The sequence below is a fragment of the Xiphophorus couchianus genome, chromosome 2, assembly GCF_001444195.1.
Source record: "Xiphophorus couchianus chromosome 2, X_couchianus-1.0, whole genome shotgun sequence".
NCBI lineage: Eukaryota > Metazoa > Chordata > Actinopteri > Cyprinodontiformes > Poeciliidae > Xiphophorus > Xiphophorus couchianus.
The window spans coordinates 32,516,935-32,532,870 of record NC_040229.1 but is presented as its reverse complement, the minus strand read 5'-3'; the positions used below and the strand labels follow the sequence as shown (position 1 = coordinate 32,532,870).

Sequence of the window (15,936 nt, the reverse complement as noted above, 5' to 3'; positions counted from 1 at the left end):
ATAAACAATGACTTCATTGTTTTATTGTTTAACTTCCACCTGGTCTGCATGGACCTCAATACCACGCCTGCTTGTGTGTAATCAAATGTCTAAAGTTGTCATGAGGTTTTGGGTTTTTGTCTCCGACAGACGTCTTCTCATGGAAGTTTTAATGTTGATCTGGAGGCTCAATTTGCACTCTGCTCCCCCAATGGAAACCTGGGATTACAAGCACCACTTTGGCAAAGGTTTTGAAATCAGGGAACCTTTTTCCAACTGAAGCGATCAGAATTTGGCAATACTCCCTGAGAGGCCCGCGCTTTAGCTAGTGGAATCCCCCATATAGCTTGTACTTCTTCTACACCAGTATACTTCATAACTCTTTAACGTGTTGTCACGTCCCAGATAGCGAGATGCATTGAGTACGAAATAATGCTCAGATGCTCTGATGGGAATCTTTTTTTTTTTGTTTTGGACTGGTTTAGTTACCTGTACTCTGTAAAGTAAAGTTGAAAATGTCTGCATGTTTGCACCGAGTGATCAGAAGTGTGAAATGCCAGATTCACTGTTTTATAGGGGAAGTATTATGGACTTTCCAGGCACATTGCACAATCAAGTAACTATGGTACCTTCAGTTGTTATAAAAATGCTATAAATATCAAATACAACTTAAAAGAAAATTGGCTTTGCAATTTAACGCCATGAAATTGGGCCTCTGTCTCTTTAGGAAACTCTTTGAAATTCTACCTTCAAGCAGTTGTCACAACATTGCTTCTCTATTAACCTTTTTTTTTTTTTTTGAAAAAGGTCAACGACAAAAATAATATGTGGTCATAATCAACCAAAATTACATTCCCGTCCTTTGCAATAAGGACATTTTTCACATTTAAAGTGTGATGATACATTGTGATAGAATTGTAGGTTAGATTCTTTCTGTTCCAATGCCACTCTGTGAAACGGGCTCTTTGACTTGGCTTGATGAACTACTTAGAGAAAGAAGATTTTACTCGATGTTGCTTACGTTTCAAACTAATTTTCTTTACTGCTGTGGAACCGTTGACCTAGTAACAACTTATCCACACCTTATCCAAAGTATTCAGATTCATCCCAACAGAAGCCAAATCCATAAGAAGTTGTTTGTGAAAATTGTTTGATAGTCCTGACAGAATCCCACTGTAAGCCAATTAAGACTTTCTGGTTTAAAAGAGAAACTAACAAGCCGGCTGAGAGAGAGATGAGAGCGAGGCCGAGCGGGGGACGGGAGACGACAGTGGCTTCAAGTCTGACTCTTACCCTGCAGTTGCTCAGCTCCTCTGCTCTAATGATGACGGTGCCACATTTCTTTCCTGGAATTCCACTGGAGAAAACAGAGAGAAAAAAAAAACAAAAAACAGAGAAAAAAAATAATGTGATGACTATACGGCTGTTACTGCATGATGCACAATAATAGCACAAACACAAACCCTGCTCCTAAAGATTCTTCTTCAGGACACCAGTCACATAAAGAAGTGTGATTTGTATCACTAAGGCGCACACATTAACTCCACTTAATCATAATTTCAAATGTATTCTTATTATAATTGGACAGACTATAATAATATATAGAAAATAGTAAAACTAACAATGTCGACAATATGGACAGTCTTTTTTAAACATGATCAATTTGGAATTTATTGTGACAATAACAAACCAAGATTCCTATCGTAACAAATGTATCGCGATAAATGATACGATACCATTACCCATGACGACCTAACTATCAGCAGTCAATCATGACCAGTAACAAGAAATGAATGGGCTTCGATGTTTTCGAGATATGACACACAACCTTCAGCACAAGATATTAAATATATATTTATACAGTCATATTCAATAAATTGGAATATGCGTTCTGATGAGGCTCATTTGTCAAATTATAAGTACGTTTTAAAAATAACATCCTAAAAGAAGGAATTAAACATACTTTTCATCAATGCTACATTTCTGTGTTAAAATGTTTTTTTATTTATTTGTTCTAATTTTAAATGTCAAAATGACCAACATGTTTGATTTTAATGATCACACTTGACAAAATGCAATGTCTGTCGCTAGTTTACACAATTGTTAACTACATGATGTGTTTATGATGTTTTCTTGATGTAAAACACTTTGAACTGCCTTGTTGCTGAAACTTCCTATGCAAATAAACTTGATTGATTGATTAAAACACAAAATAAATCAATTTAAATAGTGGTTATTTAAGAATGACAACACATTTCCTGCAGTGGATGTTCATCAAAATTATAAGTTGTCTTTTTATTCAAAAGGTTAAGTACCATTTTCTATGCTGGTCTGTTCTTTGACAGTAGTGAAATATTGACAAAGTTTGCACACATTTGTAAAGGAAACGTAAGACCACACAAATACCACATGACCAAACCCTCTCCTCCTCTGAAAACGCAAAACAGCAAGACAATGCAAATAAACATCTGACGCTGATATCGGCTCACTCATTGAACCGATGTTAAAAAACGACCAACATCAGCCGATACCGATGTTAATGTTGATATATTGTGCATCACTACTGCAGACAGAAAGAATCTGACCTCAGCCCAATAGATCACCAGTGGTTACTCACACAAATGCTTTTAAAAAAAGCAACCACTACATCAACTAGGAACGAACATCATAACGATATACACTGTATATGGTTTGGATGTCCAACCAAAACACGAACATCACACAAGCCCTCACCTTCAAACACAACGAAAGACGTTCATATTGAGAGACCGTCTCCTCCATATTATGGAAGACTGAACAATATGCACATTTAAATGGCTGAACTGAACCTATGCAATAATTAATACTCAAAAGTTCTGAAAAAAGAACTTAAAAAAGAGATCTATGGCGTACGTTATACACGTTTTAACATTTCAAATGTTGGAAACTCAAGAAGCTTTGATTCTTGAAGCGGCTTTATGTTTATTTTGAACACTCAGGTTTACAACTGTCAACCCTAACTGGTCAAAACCCATGGCAACCAACAATGCTTACTCTAATGGATCACCAGAGAAAATATGAGGCAAAATTGCTTGGAATGCTGAAACTGAACAGAGCAGCTGTTACTTGTTCAACTAAGTCTGAGGTTCTTATGTGCTACAGAGAAAAACAACATGATTTTGTCCTAATTCAGTGCTGAATTGCTTACTAGTAATTAAATAGAACGGAGTTACTTGGTGTTAAGATTTTAAATTTTAGTACAGTGAAAACCATAATGATAGTCTCAATACTTTTGTTCAAACAATCTTTAGCTTCCTCCTGCAACTATTTCCTTTCTTCTCAACATTAAGCAGCGTTCCCATGTTAATTGGAAACAACAAGTCGCTGTGGGCGTATTAATTCTATTTCCATACAACTGGTCAATGGTTTGTGTGTATGCAGCCCTTCTGACTTCGCTGCACGTGTTTTGTTGCTATGATACCAAGTTGAAACAAATGTGTGTATTTTTTTTAGAAGATTTTGTTTCCCACGTACGATAGTGTTGTTCAGAGTTTAGTCAAGATCTAACAGATAAATGAGAAATTAGTTCTACAGCAAATATAATCATAATCTTAAGATCCTAAATAAATCAACAGAGGACAGAACTTGCCCCTCCACCAGGTGAAGTGTTATTTATTTTAAATGAGTTTTTTTTATACAGCAGTAACAGTGACAGGAAAGGCAAACTAAGACATGGGAGGCTGACTACTAAAACTAGACCAGATGTTTGCCACAAATCAAATGAGAAAGGGCAGAGATCATTTCATTTGGCTAAGATCTGACCAGTAATGACTCAGAAAGAAAACAATAAAACAGAGAAATTGCAGGAAAATTGGAGCAAAGCTTTGCAAGCCCCCGTCCATCCCCTCAAGCACACAGCCACCTCAGACTCACCACGCTTCCTTTGATGAACGGGAAAGGAGTCACTGAAATTAATTTGCTCCACGACATGGAGAGATTGCTCGGTAAGTGGGCGGATGGGGGAAAAAAAAACCGGGCTGGAGAGCCAACAGAAGAGGACGGACCGAGTGGGGAAGCCAAAGGGAGATGGGAGTTAAGTCCCTGGAAAGATGAAGAGCTGAACGAGAGGCCGGCGCCTGAACAGAGTGGGCCTGACAGCACCAGCATACGGTCCCCCAAGTATCACTGAAATGGATTTTTAGATTGGGGAAGCTCTTAGGTGCTCACAACGCGGGCGCGTATCGGCGTGGAAAGCAAATGTCACCCTCCTGTGTCTTAGTCCAGATCTATTTTTTAACACTACGATGCTTCTGAATTGCACATGGAAACAAAGAAGCCGATAACTTACTGATTTTCTGTACTCACAAGACGCATGTGTGACCACATTTAGAGCCAATAACATTCCGTTAGGAACAGAGTCGCTCTCTTTGTCTTTTGTAATTCTGGGAGGGGGATAAAAGACTCGAGAGAACAAAAAGTGAAAAATGCAGCCTACTATTTTTGAATATGAATCTTTCTGAAGGAAGTCTACAAGTAAGACAGAAGCATTGTTTCTTTTATTTATAATATAAATATAGTCCAGGCAAACTTACCCTTCTCTCGTTATCGATATTTTTAAAAATCTGAGGCAATGCAGTGGCGCAGAGGTAGAGGGTGTAACTCACATAGTCGTTGAAGCAACCAAATCCTGACCTGTTGACCTTTGCCACGTCTTCCCTCTCTCTCACAACCTACTTTACTTCTCTGACCACTATCAAATAAAGGTTACTAGAGCCTGTAAAACCCTTAAAACTATACAAAAATATCCAGCATGGGCAACTAAGAAAATTGAGTTTCTAATACAAAACTTTCTTTATTCTGTTCTTGTTGCTGCTTGGTTGAAATATGCTCTGAAAATGACTTTATGAACAAAAATGTGATGTAAGGTTATTGTCTTCTCTGTTTTGTTTTTCTGCATGATGTTTTTCACTCGGGGGGGGGGGGGGGGTGACTAAACGTAGGTTGCTCTGACCCGCGCGGACAATCGGGCATTCATAAAAATAAGAGATGATCTAAAAATATCTTAACGAAAAAAGGCTAAAGATAGAACATATACATGTGTGCAGACTGGCGCGCCGAGCACCACAGGAAGACACACAGATCAGAAATACAGTGAATGACTGCAGGCAGAGGTTACATAACTCTGAAATGGAAACACATTCTTACATCACATTCCTTCTGCATCATTCTTCAGCAAGCCCATTCAGTTGCAAACACTCATTGATTCGGCCTTCAACACACACACACACACACACACACCCCACGCAAGCACACACAAAGGGACATGTAATAGTAATGGAGGAAGATGACAGTGGAATCACTTCCTTCTTTCTGTTGTTCCGTCACATAAGCTGACATAGTGGACATCAACCAGCGATGAAAGGCACGGGAGGACACTAGCAGCATTTCCACTGACCATATTATTTCACAATTTGATGTTTTGAAAACAAATTTGTTCACTGAAAACAAGTAAGTAAAAAAAAACAAAAAAACTCAAGCTTTTCGCTAAAACATCTTGGCACTAGGATGAGGTGGTTTGATGAGGTGATTGATTTATTTCGTAAAACTGCAAAGGAAATACTTTTTTCGTATCACACGAGTCACATGATCGACAACCGGATGTTACTACTGGCGGAAACCACAAAGAAGATGACAGGAAGTGGTTTTTTCATGACATATTCCATGAACAAACCTCTTCAAGTGTGATTTTAATTGAGTTTCTTCTTTAATGGAAACAGCACAATTGTGAGATTGTGGTTTTTTTGACATTAGCGGAATACAGACAAAGTTTGAATGTAGCTACTGATAGATGATCAGTTACGTTCAAGCTCAGGAAGAATACAATCAGATAGTATGAACTAAAACTTGTTTATGCACGCTTGTATTTCAACTTTGTCAATAACAGTACACTACGTGTACATCATTTACCAGACTTTAGAAAATGAAGTTTTAGGTCTTCAGTATTCTCTTTTCAGACACTAACAAGCAGTTGGGCAGTTTATCCTCTGCATTTTCTGTTGATTTTCCCATTTTGAAGATTGTCTAAATATGGAGTCATTCCAGAATGAGTCGTTCCAATCAATTCAGGCATTGATTGATTGGGGGCATTTGAAAAATCTAACTTTTATCATTCCCTGAGCTCTATTTAAGAAAGCTGTGTAATAAACCCTTAGATACTTTGAAGAATCAACTCACAATTCATCCGAATCAAGTGTGAAAGGTTCACTTTTTAATCAGATTTTTTTATGTTGATTGCTATGTTTAGTGCAGCATTGTTGTGCACACAGGGGGAGTATATTGACAAAAAAGTGTTTCTAAAGTCAACACTTTAGAATAAATTCTTCATAATTAAGAAAATAACATCCTATTCACATTGAATAATCATACCTTGACTATGTTTTCAATCAACTTTGCCAAACTGTGGAAAGGACAACAAATGAAACCCTAAGACTTTAGAAAGTCACCAAAGATGTTATGGTAAGAAGGCTAAAAGTGGAGCAAAACGGTTCTGTAAATCAACAAACTGAATGTTATAAACTGAAATTATTTCTGATTGCAAATCAGAACGGAAATGTCAGAATTACAATAGCAGGATAAAAAAATTAATACTGATGTTAATTTTAATCCAGAAATAGAAACGAGCTGTTTAGTGTAATGTTATGGTTATTGCTAAAGACAAACTGAGACACATTTATAAAATGTGTTAATATACAGTTCTTCTTTCTTATAATGATAATTAATATAACAAGGGTCATGTTGAATAGAGGGAAACACTGAAAAGTGACATCTGGCATGTGACCCACAGTTTCCTTCAACAGATTAATACTAATATTACAAGTATGTTGATGTTTAAACTATAAAATCAAATCTTACAAGAAAGTGTTTGAAAAATGCATTTTAAAGATTTTACTTCATATGTAAATTTGTCATATAAAGTTAGGGCAATTTGAAAAAAATGATCACCTTGGTGGCAGAAGCATATTTAGCTCTTTTTACATTTTATATCAGGACAAGAAAAACATATTTTGTATAAAAAATATGAAATTGTATGTTTCGGACAGAAAATCTGTGTCATTATATATTGATACCTCAAGGAAACAAAAAATATTTGTAAAAGTACATTTACATTTAAAAATAATATGCTTATTTATTTATTTATTTATTTTCCCTGCCTCAGAGAGTTGCTTTTTGAAAATTTTGCTTCACTTTCGTGCACAATTACAATAAAGAAATTTTGATTCTGATAAGTAACAAGTTGCTATTTATGTATAATTCTAATCCAAAATTACAAAATGGGGGGCAATGCTAGTATATATACATAAAATAATAATATGTATTTTTCAAAAGGGCACTTTTTTATTCTATTAACTAAATGCATTGTGTGAATTTTGTAGGTCTATCTAGAGGGATGAAGGGGTTTTCTTTTTCTCTTTTTTCTTTACCCATGAAACATTTCCAAAGCAGATTTAAATACTTTAGACTGTTGAATAGTTTACGTCTACATTTCCTTCAGATTTCGTTTGTTTTGCTGTAGTAGCTGGAGTCAACAAAGTGGCACGATGTCAATCTGTGTCAGTCTCAGGTGGAAGAGTCGCACAGCTGATTTTAGATTTGCTCTATTGTGACATGAGAGACGGCAGAGGTTTTCTGAACATTAGTCATTCACAGAGCGCTTGCTCGTCTCACACCGAGCAGTCAGTGTGAAATATGTCATGAACCGGCTTACAGGGCTAATCACAACTTTGTTAATCAGCAATCAGGAAGGAAATCAGACATTTCAGAGACGTCTCTGATAACCTTTTGGAGGTTTCAGCCGAGATCCTCAGCACTAACTCCACTTTGGGAAGTCTTTCTTTAAACAACAGGCCGTCTAAAGATTTTCAGTCTGTTGTTTTTCTATTAATCTCAGTTTAGCTGTTTGACGCTCGTTTGTCGTCGTGTCCAATTCGTCATAAAAAAAATAATAAATCTCCTGCTGGTTTTCAATTTATAAGCATTTTTATCAATTAATCAAATTTTCAGGGTTTTGAAGATTAAACTTTTGGAAAATCTTTCTCCATAGTTCAGAGCGATGTCAGCACAAAAAAGCTGGTAGCGTTGGATCTCAACTCCATCTGAGCTTTTATTCACAATCAACCAACTTTTTTCTCTGAACTTCAAATTGTTTATTCAGGCAAAATTGCATCTTCATGCTATATCATTTTCATAATACAGCCCTGGTCTCCATCATACAACTCACAGAAGGGATGACCAAAATAAAAAACACTTTTTTGAAAATATTTTCTCTCATTTGTCATTTCTTTTCTTTGAAAAGAAAGCGAGAAAAAATTAAATCTATTAAAATCGGAAATCTGGTATGAAAAAAAAATCAGAGATTGTAATTTTAATCCATATCGCCACGTTATAATTCACACCTAATAGAATAGAAATTGTAAAGTATGCTAGTCTTTGCAATTATGATCTATATTTAAGATAGCAGAAACCATTTTGGATATTATTGGTTGCTTGACGCTACTTACATCAGTGGTTTTTCCAGGCGACTTCCCAGGGAGCCGACTATTTCACCCAACGTACAGAAAGCCTGGCCCAAGAAATCCTGCATGTGGGAAAAGCATGAGAAGCATCAACAATGACATTGTTCATATTTACCATTCATTTTTCATATGTAAATGTATCGACATTGTTAAGTGTATGCAGAAGAACCCTTAAGCAACGATACAGAAAAAGTTTCTTATGAAAAATGGATGCCTTCCTCATCTCTAAATGATTTATGCAGACAGTCAACATTCAATAAGCACCTGAAAATAAAGCAGCTAGCAAACATTGTGACGACTGTTTAAATTTTCATTGTCCACTCAAAGCAGAAAGGAATGCTCTCAACTTTTAGACGTATTAATTTAAACTGGTAAGAAGAAGAAGAAAAAAGTTATTCGCTCAGTTTTGGTGCTTCCATGAAAAACTTGCTATGTGTTCTCTAACACCAAACGGTTTGTGGTTGAAGCAGATCGATGGTGTGTCTCCCACACTGGAAAGATGAGGCTTGCCGTCACTGGAGTCAATCTCCATCCTGATTAGATACTGAACCCAGCGCCAATCCCATGTCTCCACTATTAGGCCCAGAACTCTGCCCTCTGAAGTGTCATCATAGACTTGAACTTTTAGGTTCAGCTTCCTGATCGTTTGATTTAGTTCAAAAATACAACAAAATGCCCGCTTTCCACCCAATCTATGTGCAAAGATTTTAAATGGAAGAAACAGTACCACAGTTATTCATTTAGGACTTATTGTGATGTATTTAGTTGCTGCCCTCTCAGCCTCAGAGGAACTTACCTCGTGACATAAAGATTATAATTCTGTAAACCGACCTTCCGAATCAGGGGTTGGCCATGATGGAATAGTCTTCGGTCATGTATTCAACCCTACTGAACACTTGTTGTGATATGTTGGAGCTTTTTATTATAGTTTTTAATGATTATGAAGAATAGTTCAGTTTAATTTGATGACTAGGACAGGAATAAATATAATCAGTCAGTGTTGATAAATTATTTTATTGAAGTGTTGATAAATTATTTGATAACTAAACAGCTATATATAATATAAATCAAACTTCAATGTGCTGCTTGTCCTAATGACCACCACATTGTCATGTGTCATGCGTTTCCATGACAAATGTGTGCAAAACGTTGTCTCAATTCCGCTAAAGTCGGACAAACACAATGTCTCAATTGAGGTGTTTCCGTTAAATAAGAAACACAGTGAAAATCCCACGTGAATACGTTTGTTCACGCGATAAGTTGTTAAAAAAAACATGCCGCGCCGACATCCTTCAACTACTTCCTGTTGTAGTCTTCTTCACGGTTTACGCCAGCTACAGCGTGAGATGATTACTTTAAAACGAGATACGTTACAGTGAATGTAGTCTCAATAAGGCTGTGTAAAAAAAATGCATGAGACACGGTAATTACAGGGAAATCTGCTGATACCACTTCTGTAAGCAAAGAACTGGAAAACTGAGTCTACCGCTCATACAAGTTCATTAAAATATAGCAATAACAAATTGAAAAAGTATATACTATATATATATATATATATGAGAAACACACAAGGCGTTTGGTTTGATGAGTCAATTCAAGCTGAGACCTTTAGACTTTGGAGTGAAAAAAACACTAATATGAAAGCATGTGAAAGAATGCTGTAGGCTGGCGGTGATGGTGTAATGCTGTGTGGAATATCCTGCTACTTTGATGAGGAGCTACAAAAAGGCAATGTTGCACAACACAGGACATGGGAAAGTATTAGCAGAAGAATGGAAACAATCTTGTTTAATTGAGATTGTTCAGGTATATTTTGGCCTTTAATACCTAAGCCAACCGAACCAGAGACCGGTGAACTAGTTAGCTGCTTTAGGGTGCTGACAAGAAAGGAGACAGTTTAGGAAAGACGAACAGCAAGAAGAGCAAAGCACTAGAAGGAGTGTGTGTAAAATCTGTTTACTACAAACCCTGAACTACGTGTGCATGCACTGATACTGTGGCCTCCATTACCAGATTGAGAGTGCGTGGGCGTGTGTGAATGTGTGTAAAAGTCCTTGACAAATGAGCCATGTTGAGTCCAGCAGGCAGAAAGCAGCTCCAAACATCTTTGCCGGTGCTGAGTGCAAAAACAGAGATGGCAAAAACACTCTGGCCTTTCCTCACGGAGTGTGCTGCAAGCTAACTAGCAACTGCAGCCAATCGGACGCAGTGCCTCGCAACGTCCAGGACTAAAGGTTGAGGCAACTTACATTAACGCCAATGATGGCGGCAAAAAAAAAAAAAAAAAAAAAAGGTTCAAAAGCTTCTACAGCTCATTAAGCTCCAAATTTAAATGACCCAGAGAACGTGTATTAGTTCTTACAAACACAGTAAAACAATCCATGGCACTCTGTCTGAAACTAACAAGGAGTTTTAGGTCGCTTTATCCAAAAAAAACAAAAACAAATGAAAAGTAAAAACTTAACGGGGCACATAGTATCATTTTATAAAATAACCAAATAACTATGTTATCTTCAGTTGTTATAAAAATGTTTTATATATCACAGCATATGACTTAAAAGAAATTTGATATCATAATTTAACGCCTTGATATTGGGCCTCTGTCACTTTAAAAACACCTGATCTTTCTGAAACTCCGCCTCCAGGGAGGCAATCCAATTTGCGTAGCCAATGGAAACGCCGCTAGTTTTTGATGTGGAGCGTATGGGCAGATGCTCTAACTTTTTTACACAAAAAAGTTGGAGCATAAGTATCATATTTTTTTAAAACAATGTATTTACCCATCTTTTGTTCTGTAGGTATGCCTCCATAACATTTAAAGCCTCTTAAACCACAGTCTAAATATAAACTTTAAAAATTATGTAGCTTAATGTTATTAAAGCTTAAGTTTAATCAGTAATACTTTTATAACAAATTTGATTTCTTGGTTAATGTCAGGTTGTCATAACAAAGACATTTTGAATAATATCAACTTTGTATTAAAAGTGTCATGATTTACTGAATGACACTTTATGACAACAGTCATAAATATTCATGAAGACTTACTCATGTTCATGACAGGTGTTATGTCATGTTTATGATGATGTCATGACAGTCATATTCACAACCCATCAAATAAAGTGTTACTGAAAATTACTGAGACAACATAAGTAGGCAGTAATTAAATAGTATTTTCCAAACAAAAACAAACAAAAGCCACGGAAGTCATGCTAACCTTGCTAGCACAATCTCCATTGTAGCACAACTTCTGTTTTAGCATGAAGCCATCGTGGAGTTTGCATCTTGCTGACCCTTCTGGGCCACCGCAGTTTTTGGATTGCTGAAGAGCAATCTCTGTCAACACAACAGGGCAACTGAAAAACCACTTTCTTTCTTATTTCAAAATAAGAGTCTCAAACACGCCTGCAGCCATTTCTATGGAAGTCGCACAATGTGATGAAAGTGAATCCTAGACATGCATAAGGACAACACTCCGAAACCCTGATGGGTGTAGTTTAAGATTAGATTAAAAGACCGTTCTGTAATTCAAGAGACATTCATAGAAGGAACTCAAAGAGCTGCTAATGAGTCTGTATAAAGAAAATAGCAGCCTGTCGTCTGTAATGTTGTTTGCCATGATCATTTTACTTGTAAATGTAACAATTATTATTATTGAGAAACAAGATTTTAGCAGAACAGATGTGCAGATGAGCAGTATTCATATTTCACACTTCAGTAATTTATTTTAAAAAAATAACAAAATTAAAACATGGAGTTGAGATCAGATTTATAAACTGCAGTCTATGTGAGCGTGGAAAGAAGGAAGATGACAGATGGCCGTCTTACCCACATTAGCTGCAACCGTGCAAATGGCACACAAAGACAGTATCCTATTATTGTAAGGACACTGCCAATAAAAAAATAAATAAACACAAGCACTGGGACCTGGGCTCCTCGGTTGCCAGCAGCGACTGCTTCAGCCAGTAACACAACATTTGGCATCTTTTGTTAAAGCCGGAGGGATTTTAGATTTCGCAGGCATAGCTTCAGCAAAGAGGGACTGGTGAATTATTGGAACTAGATTTGTGTGACTGCAGGCTAAACAATGTGTTAGGTGTGTTCAGAAGCGCATTTGTAAGAGGAGCGACAAAATTGATCAAGAGGCTGAAAGGGGCTTTTAAGGCAATCTATGAGCTGTTTTCTAAAGTGAAAACATCGCTGTTGACTGCCTGCCCTTTGTAACTTTTTAAAGGGGCAGCATTATGTGTTTTCCGGGCACATAGTGCTATTTTATAGCCCAATCCACAGACTATGTTCACTTCAGTTGTTAGAAAAATATTATCTATATTAAAAATGTGACTTAAATGAAATTTTAGTTTGTAATTAGCGCCTTGAGTTTGGGCCTCTGTCTCTTTAAAAAAAAAAAACTCCTGCTCTTTCTGAAACTCTAGCTTCAGGAAGTCATCACAGCGTGGCTCCTCTATTAACCCTTTAACAACGTTTTTACCAGCGTTCCACGGAGAAGTAGCTCTTATAATGAGCTCAGCTGATGCACAGTTCAACCGGGTATTTGCTAATTGCTGCTGGCTAGTCTGAAGGAGCTGAGTGGGGGAGTACCAGGACAGAGCTGCTCTGTGAGGCGCAAGATCAGAAACTGCAGATGTCCAGAAACACAAACTTTTTTGGGATGGCTAAATGTTTTACCATTGTTGTTTTAAAGTATTTTGCGTAATCAGTGTGTCATGTTTCTCTTCTTTTATTTTACTGTAAAGCTTTTTTTTATTGTACTGATTATGAAAAGGTGCCACACAATTAAAGGTGCCACGCTGCACCTAACAAACCTCTGCAGAAAACCCCCATTAGGTGACTTCTGAAGGCAGGTGACTGCACTGGTATTTTGAATAGAAGGCTGAGTACAAACGCACAGAACACATTTTATGATTTTCATTCGCAGAACATTTTTTTATAACCACACACACCTTCCAATCAACTTTACAGTGATGCACAGCTTTGTGTTGGTCTATCGCATTAAACCCCTTTAAAAGACTCTGAAGTCTGCAGCTGAGACGGGACAAAGTGAATGTGACACCTTAGCAGGGCATTGTCGGTGCTCCATGGTTAGAGTTAACTTTTTCATGAGCATCTGTGAATATCAATGCATGCCAATTTTAGAAGAGGAAGAAATGTAACAAAATTCACCAGACAGTGGTAAATTACTCAGAAGAAAAACGCAACGCCTCATATTTCCTTCATTATTCTGAAGCAAACCCCCTTCGTTGCACTTCTCCCCCTACGGCTATTTTCACGCTAGGTATGTGCGCCATATGCTGGGGAAGCGCCGGGTGCATCTGCTTTGATGGGAGGATGAAGGCATCCTCAAAGGTAGCTGACACTGGAAATACTGTACTTGGGTGCATTTCTATCATTTTTCCCCCCATCTTTCTTCCGGTTATTTATAGCCGTGCGACAGTGGATGGACTCTGCTTAGACAATGGAGCCACCGCAGAGTGCCAGATCTTCAATCCCACACATCCACAGTAACGACAGGGTGCAGCCAAGCGTCCCCGGCCTTCTTGCTTTGAGTGAGCTTCTGCGCTCGCACCGCTCGGAGCGCACAGTGGAGCCCGGAGGGCACGCCGGGCTATCGGGCTGAGGAAAACAGCTCCGCCAGCAGTTGGCAGTGAACACCAAGACGAGGAAGGCGTGGAGGGGAAAGGACGGAGGAGTAGGGCCGAGGTGGAGCAGGAAAGATAGGTGAAACTAGAGCAGCAGACTGCTAAAAGTTGTGTCAGAAAGTGACAGTAAAGGATAGAACTGCAGGTTTAATAGACTTAGACTTGATTTGTTATCGCACAAACACACACCAGTGATTCTGGCAACAAAATGTCATGGCTTGGCTACCGGAGAAAAAATGCTAAAAAACTACAGTGTAAAATTCACCTGAACTCCTCCAGTCTTGAAAAGTCTCTGTGATCCTCGTGGCAAAACATTTGGTATCAAATCATGCTGCCATTGTACAGCAACAAGTAAATATGGTGCTGTTGTGTCAAAATGAATACTTGACTGATTACTGAGACAGCGAAGGAGAAACTCACGTGTTTAGAGAGGTTGTCGCTCTTGCAGTCCAAGTCGTACCTACAAAGCAGGGGAAGGAGAGAACACATGAGGAGTGAGGCTGCAGGAGGAAGATCTGAGCTGTGGATCGCGACAGATCAGGCAACCAAAACACAAATTAGTGAACACAGGCTTTAATTGCTCACCACCTAGCGTAAATGCAGGGCACGTCTTCACTTATCGCTGAAGGAGCTCTGAGATGGCGGCAATAAAAGCTTTTCAGAGCCGGGTTCAGTTAGGAGGGTGCTATTGGTGCTGTGGATATGTTGCAGCTTATTAACAAAAACGGATGGAGCGAGCGCTGTTAGTTCCCCCCTCCGCCTGCCAAACATCCCGCTGTGCATTAACGTAGTAGCTGAACTTCATGAAAGTAAAATGGTAAGAAGGTGAAGATCCTGTGGCTCCTCACACCCACTACCTGACATCCTTATGGAGAAGCTTGATATACACAAACACATTCACACACTCACAGCTGTTTGGATCCAGGTGATTATAAAGTCCTTTTGTGTTTTATTTACTGTTGTCATAGCAACTGAACTAACGTAAGAAAAAAGAACAACGGCGGTTCTAGTTAGCTGAGGTATAAAGCTACTGTACAGGAGCTGTTGCGATCTGTTTTTATGTACAGATTGCTTAATATACAATCTGTACATATAGTCAGCTATAAAATAAAACGGTTCTGGAAGTTGTTGGAAAGTAATATTGTTATGTTGTTTAGATCATTTTTACGTTACATGAGTCGAATCCGTTTAGCTATATTGTGCCTTTCTGGGAACATGTTGGTGTACAGATTAAAAAACATACAAATACATTGTATATTCTTTATGCAGTAGCAGATGAGGTAACAAATGGGAGTTATTCTAAGACTTAAGTGTGTGACATAAGCTGTACCTTTGTACTAAAGGATCTAAAACTGCTTATTACAGTAATAAGTATATTGTATAGAATGACAAAGAAAATAACATGGACACAATGATATTTTGAAGAAAGATCAGATATGGTGCTTTTTGGAAATGTTTGACCAGAACAGATTCCAGGAGGATTAGTGAAGCACAGATTTGTTTCTGCCTCATCACTCCTACCTGTTCTATACTTTTTAAATCAGCATCTGTTACACCGACACCAGTCCTGGTGTGTGTAACACATGTTACAATCACAATCTTTTGTGGAGATGTTAGCATCAGGGATGATGGCCCAAGCCTTCATGGGGACAAAGCTGAATTTTATTTTGGGGCCCTATATATCTGCTTTTAATGTGGATTGCTGCAAATCATCAGATCATTTGCACAGCTGCTGTAAACTCGTTGCATCT

General features: G+C 37.9%; 1 protein-coding gene across 1 annotated transcript in view; it reads right to left on the bottom strand.

Annotated features, from left to right (window-relative positions):
• LOC114159897 (copine-8-like) overlaps nt 1–15,936 on the bottom strand; it is a 98,291-nt gene that overhangs the window by 39,213 nt on the left and 43,142 nt on the right. The window contains exons 5-7 of the mRNA XM_028042151.1: nt 14,606–14,645; nt 8,517–8,593; nt 1,273–1,336 (exon numbers count right to left, since the gene is read on the bottom strand). Of these exons, the coding sequence (XP_027897952.1) occupies nt 1,273–1,336; nt 8,517–8,593; nt 14,606–14,645 (181 nt within the window). The remainder of the gene's footprint in view (nt 1–1,272; nt 1,337–8,516; nt 8,594–14,605; nt 14,646–15,936) is intronic.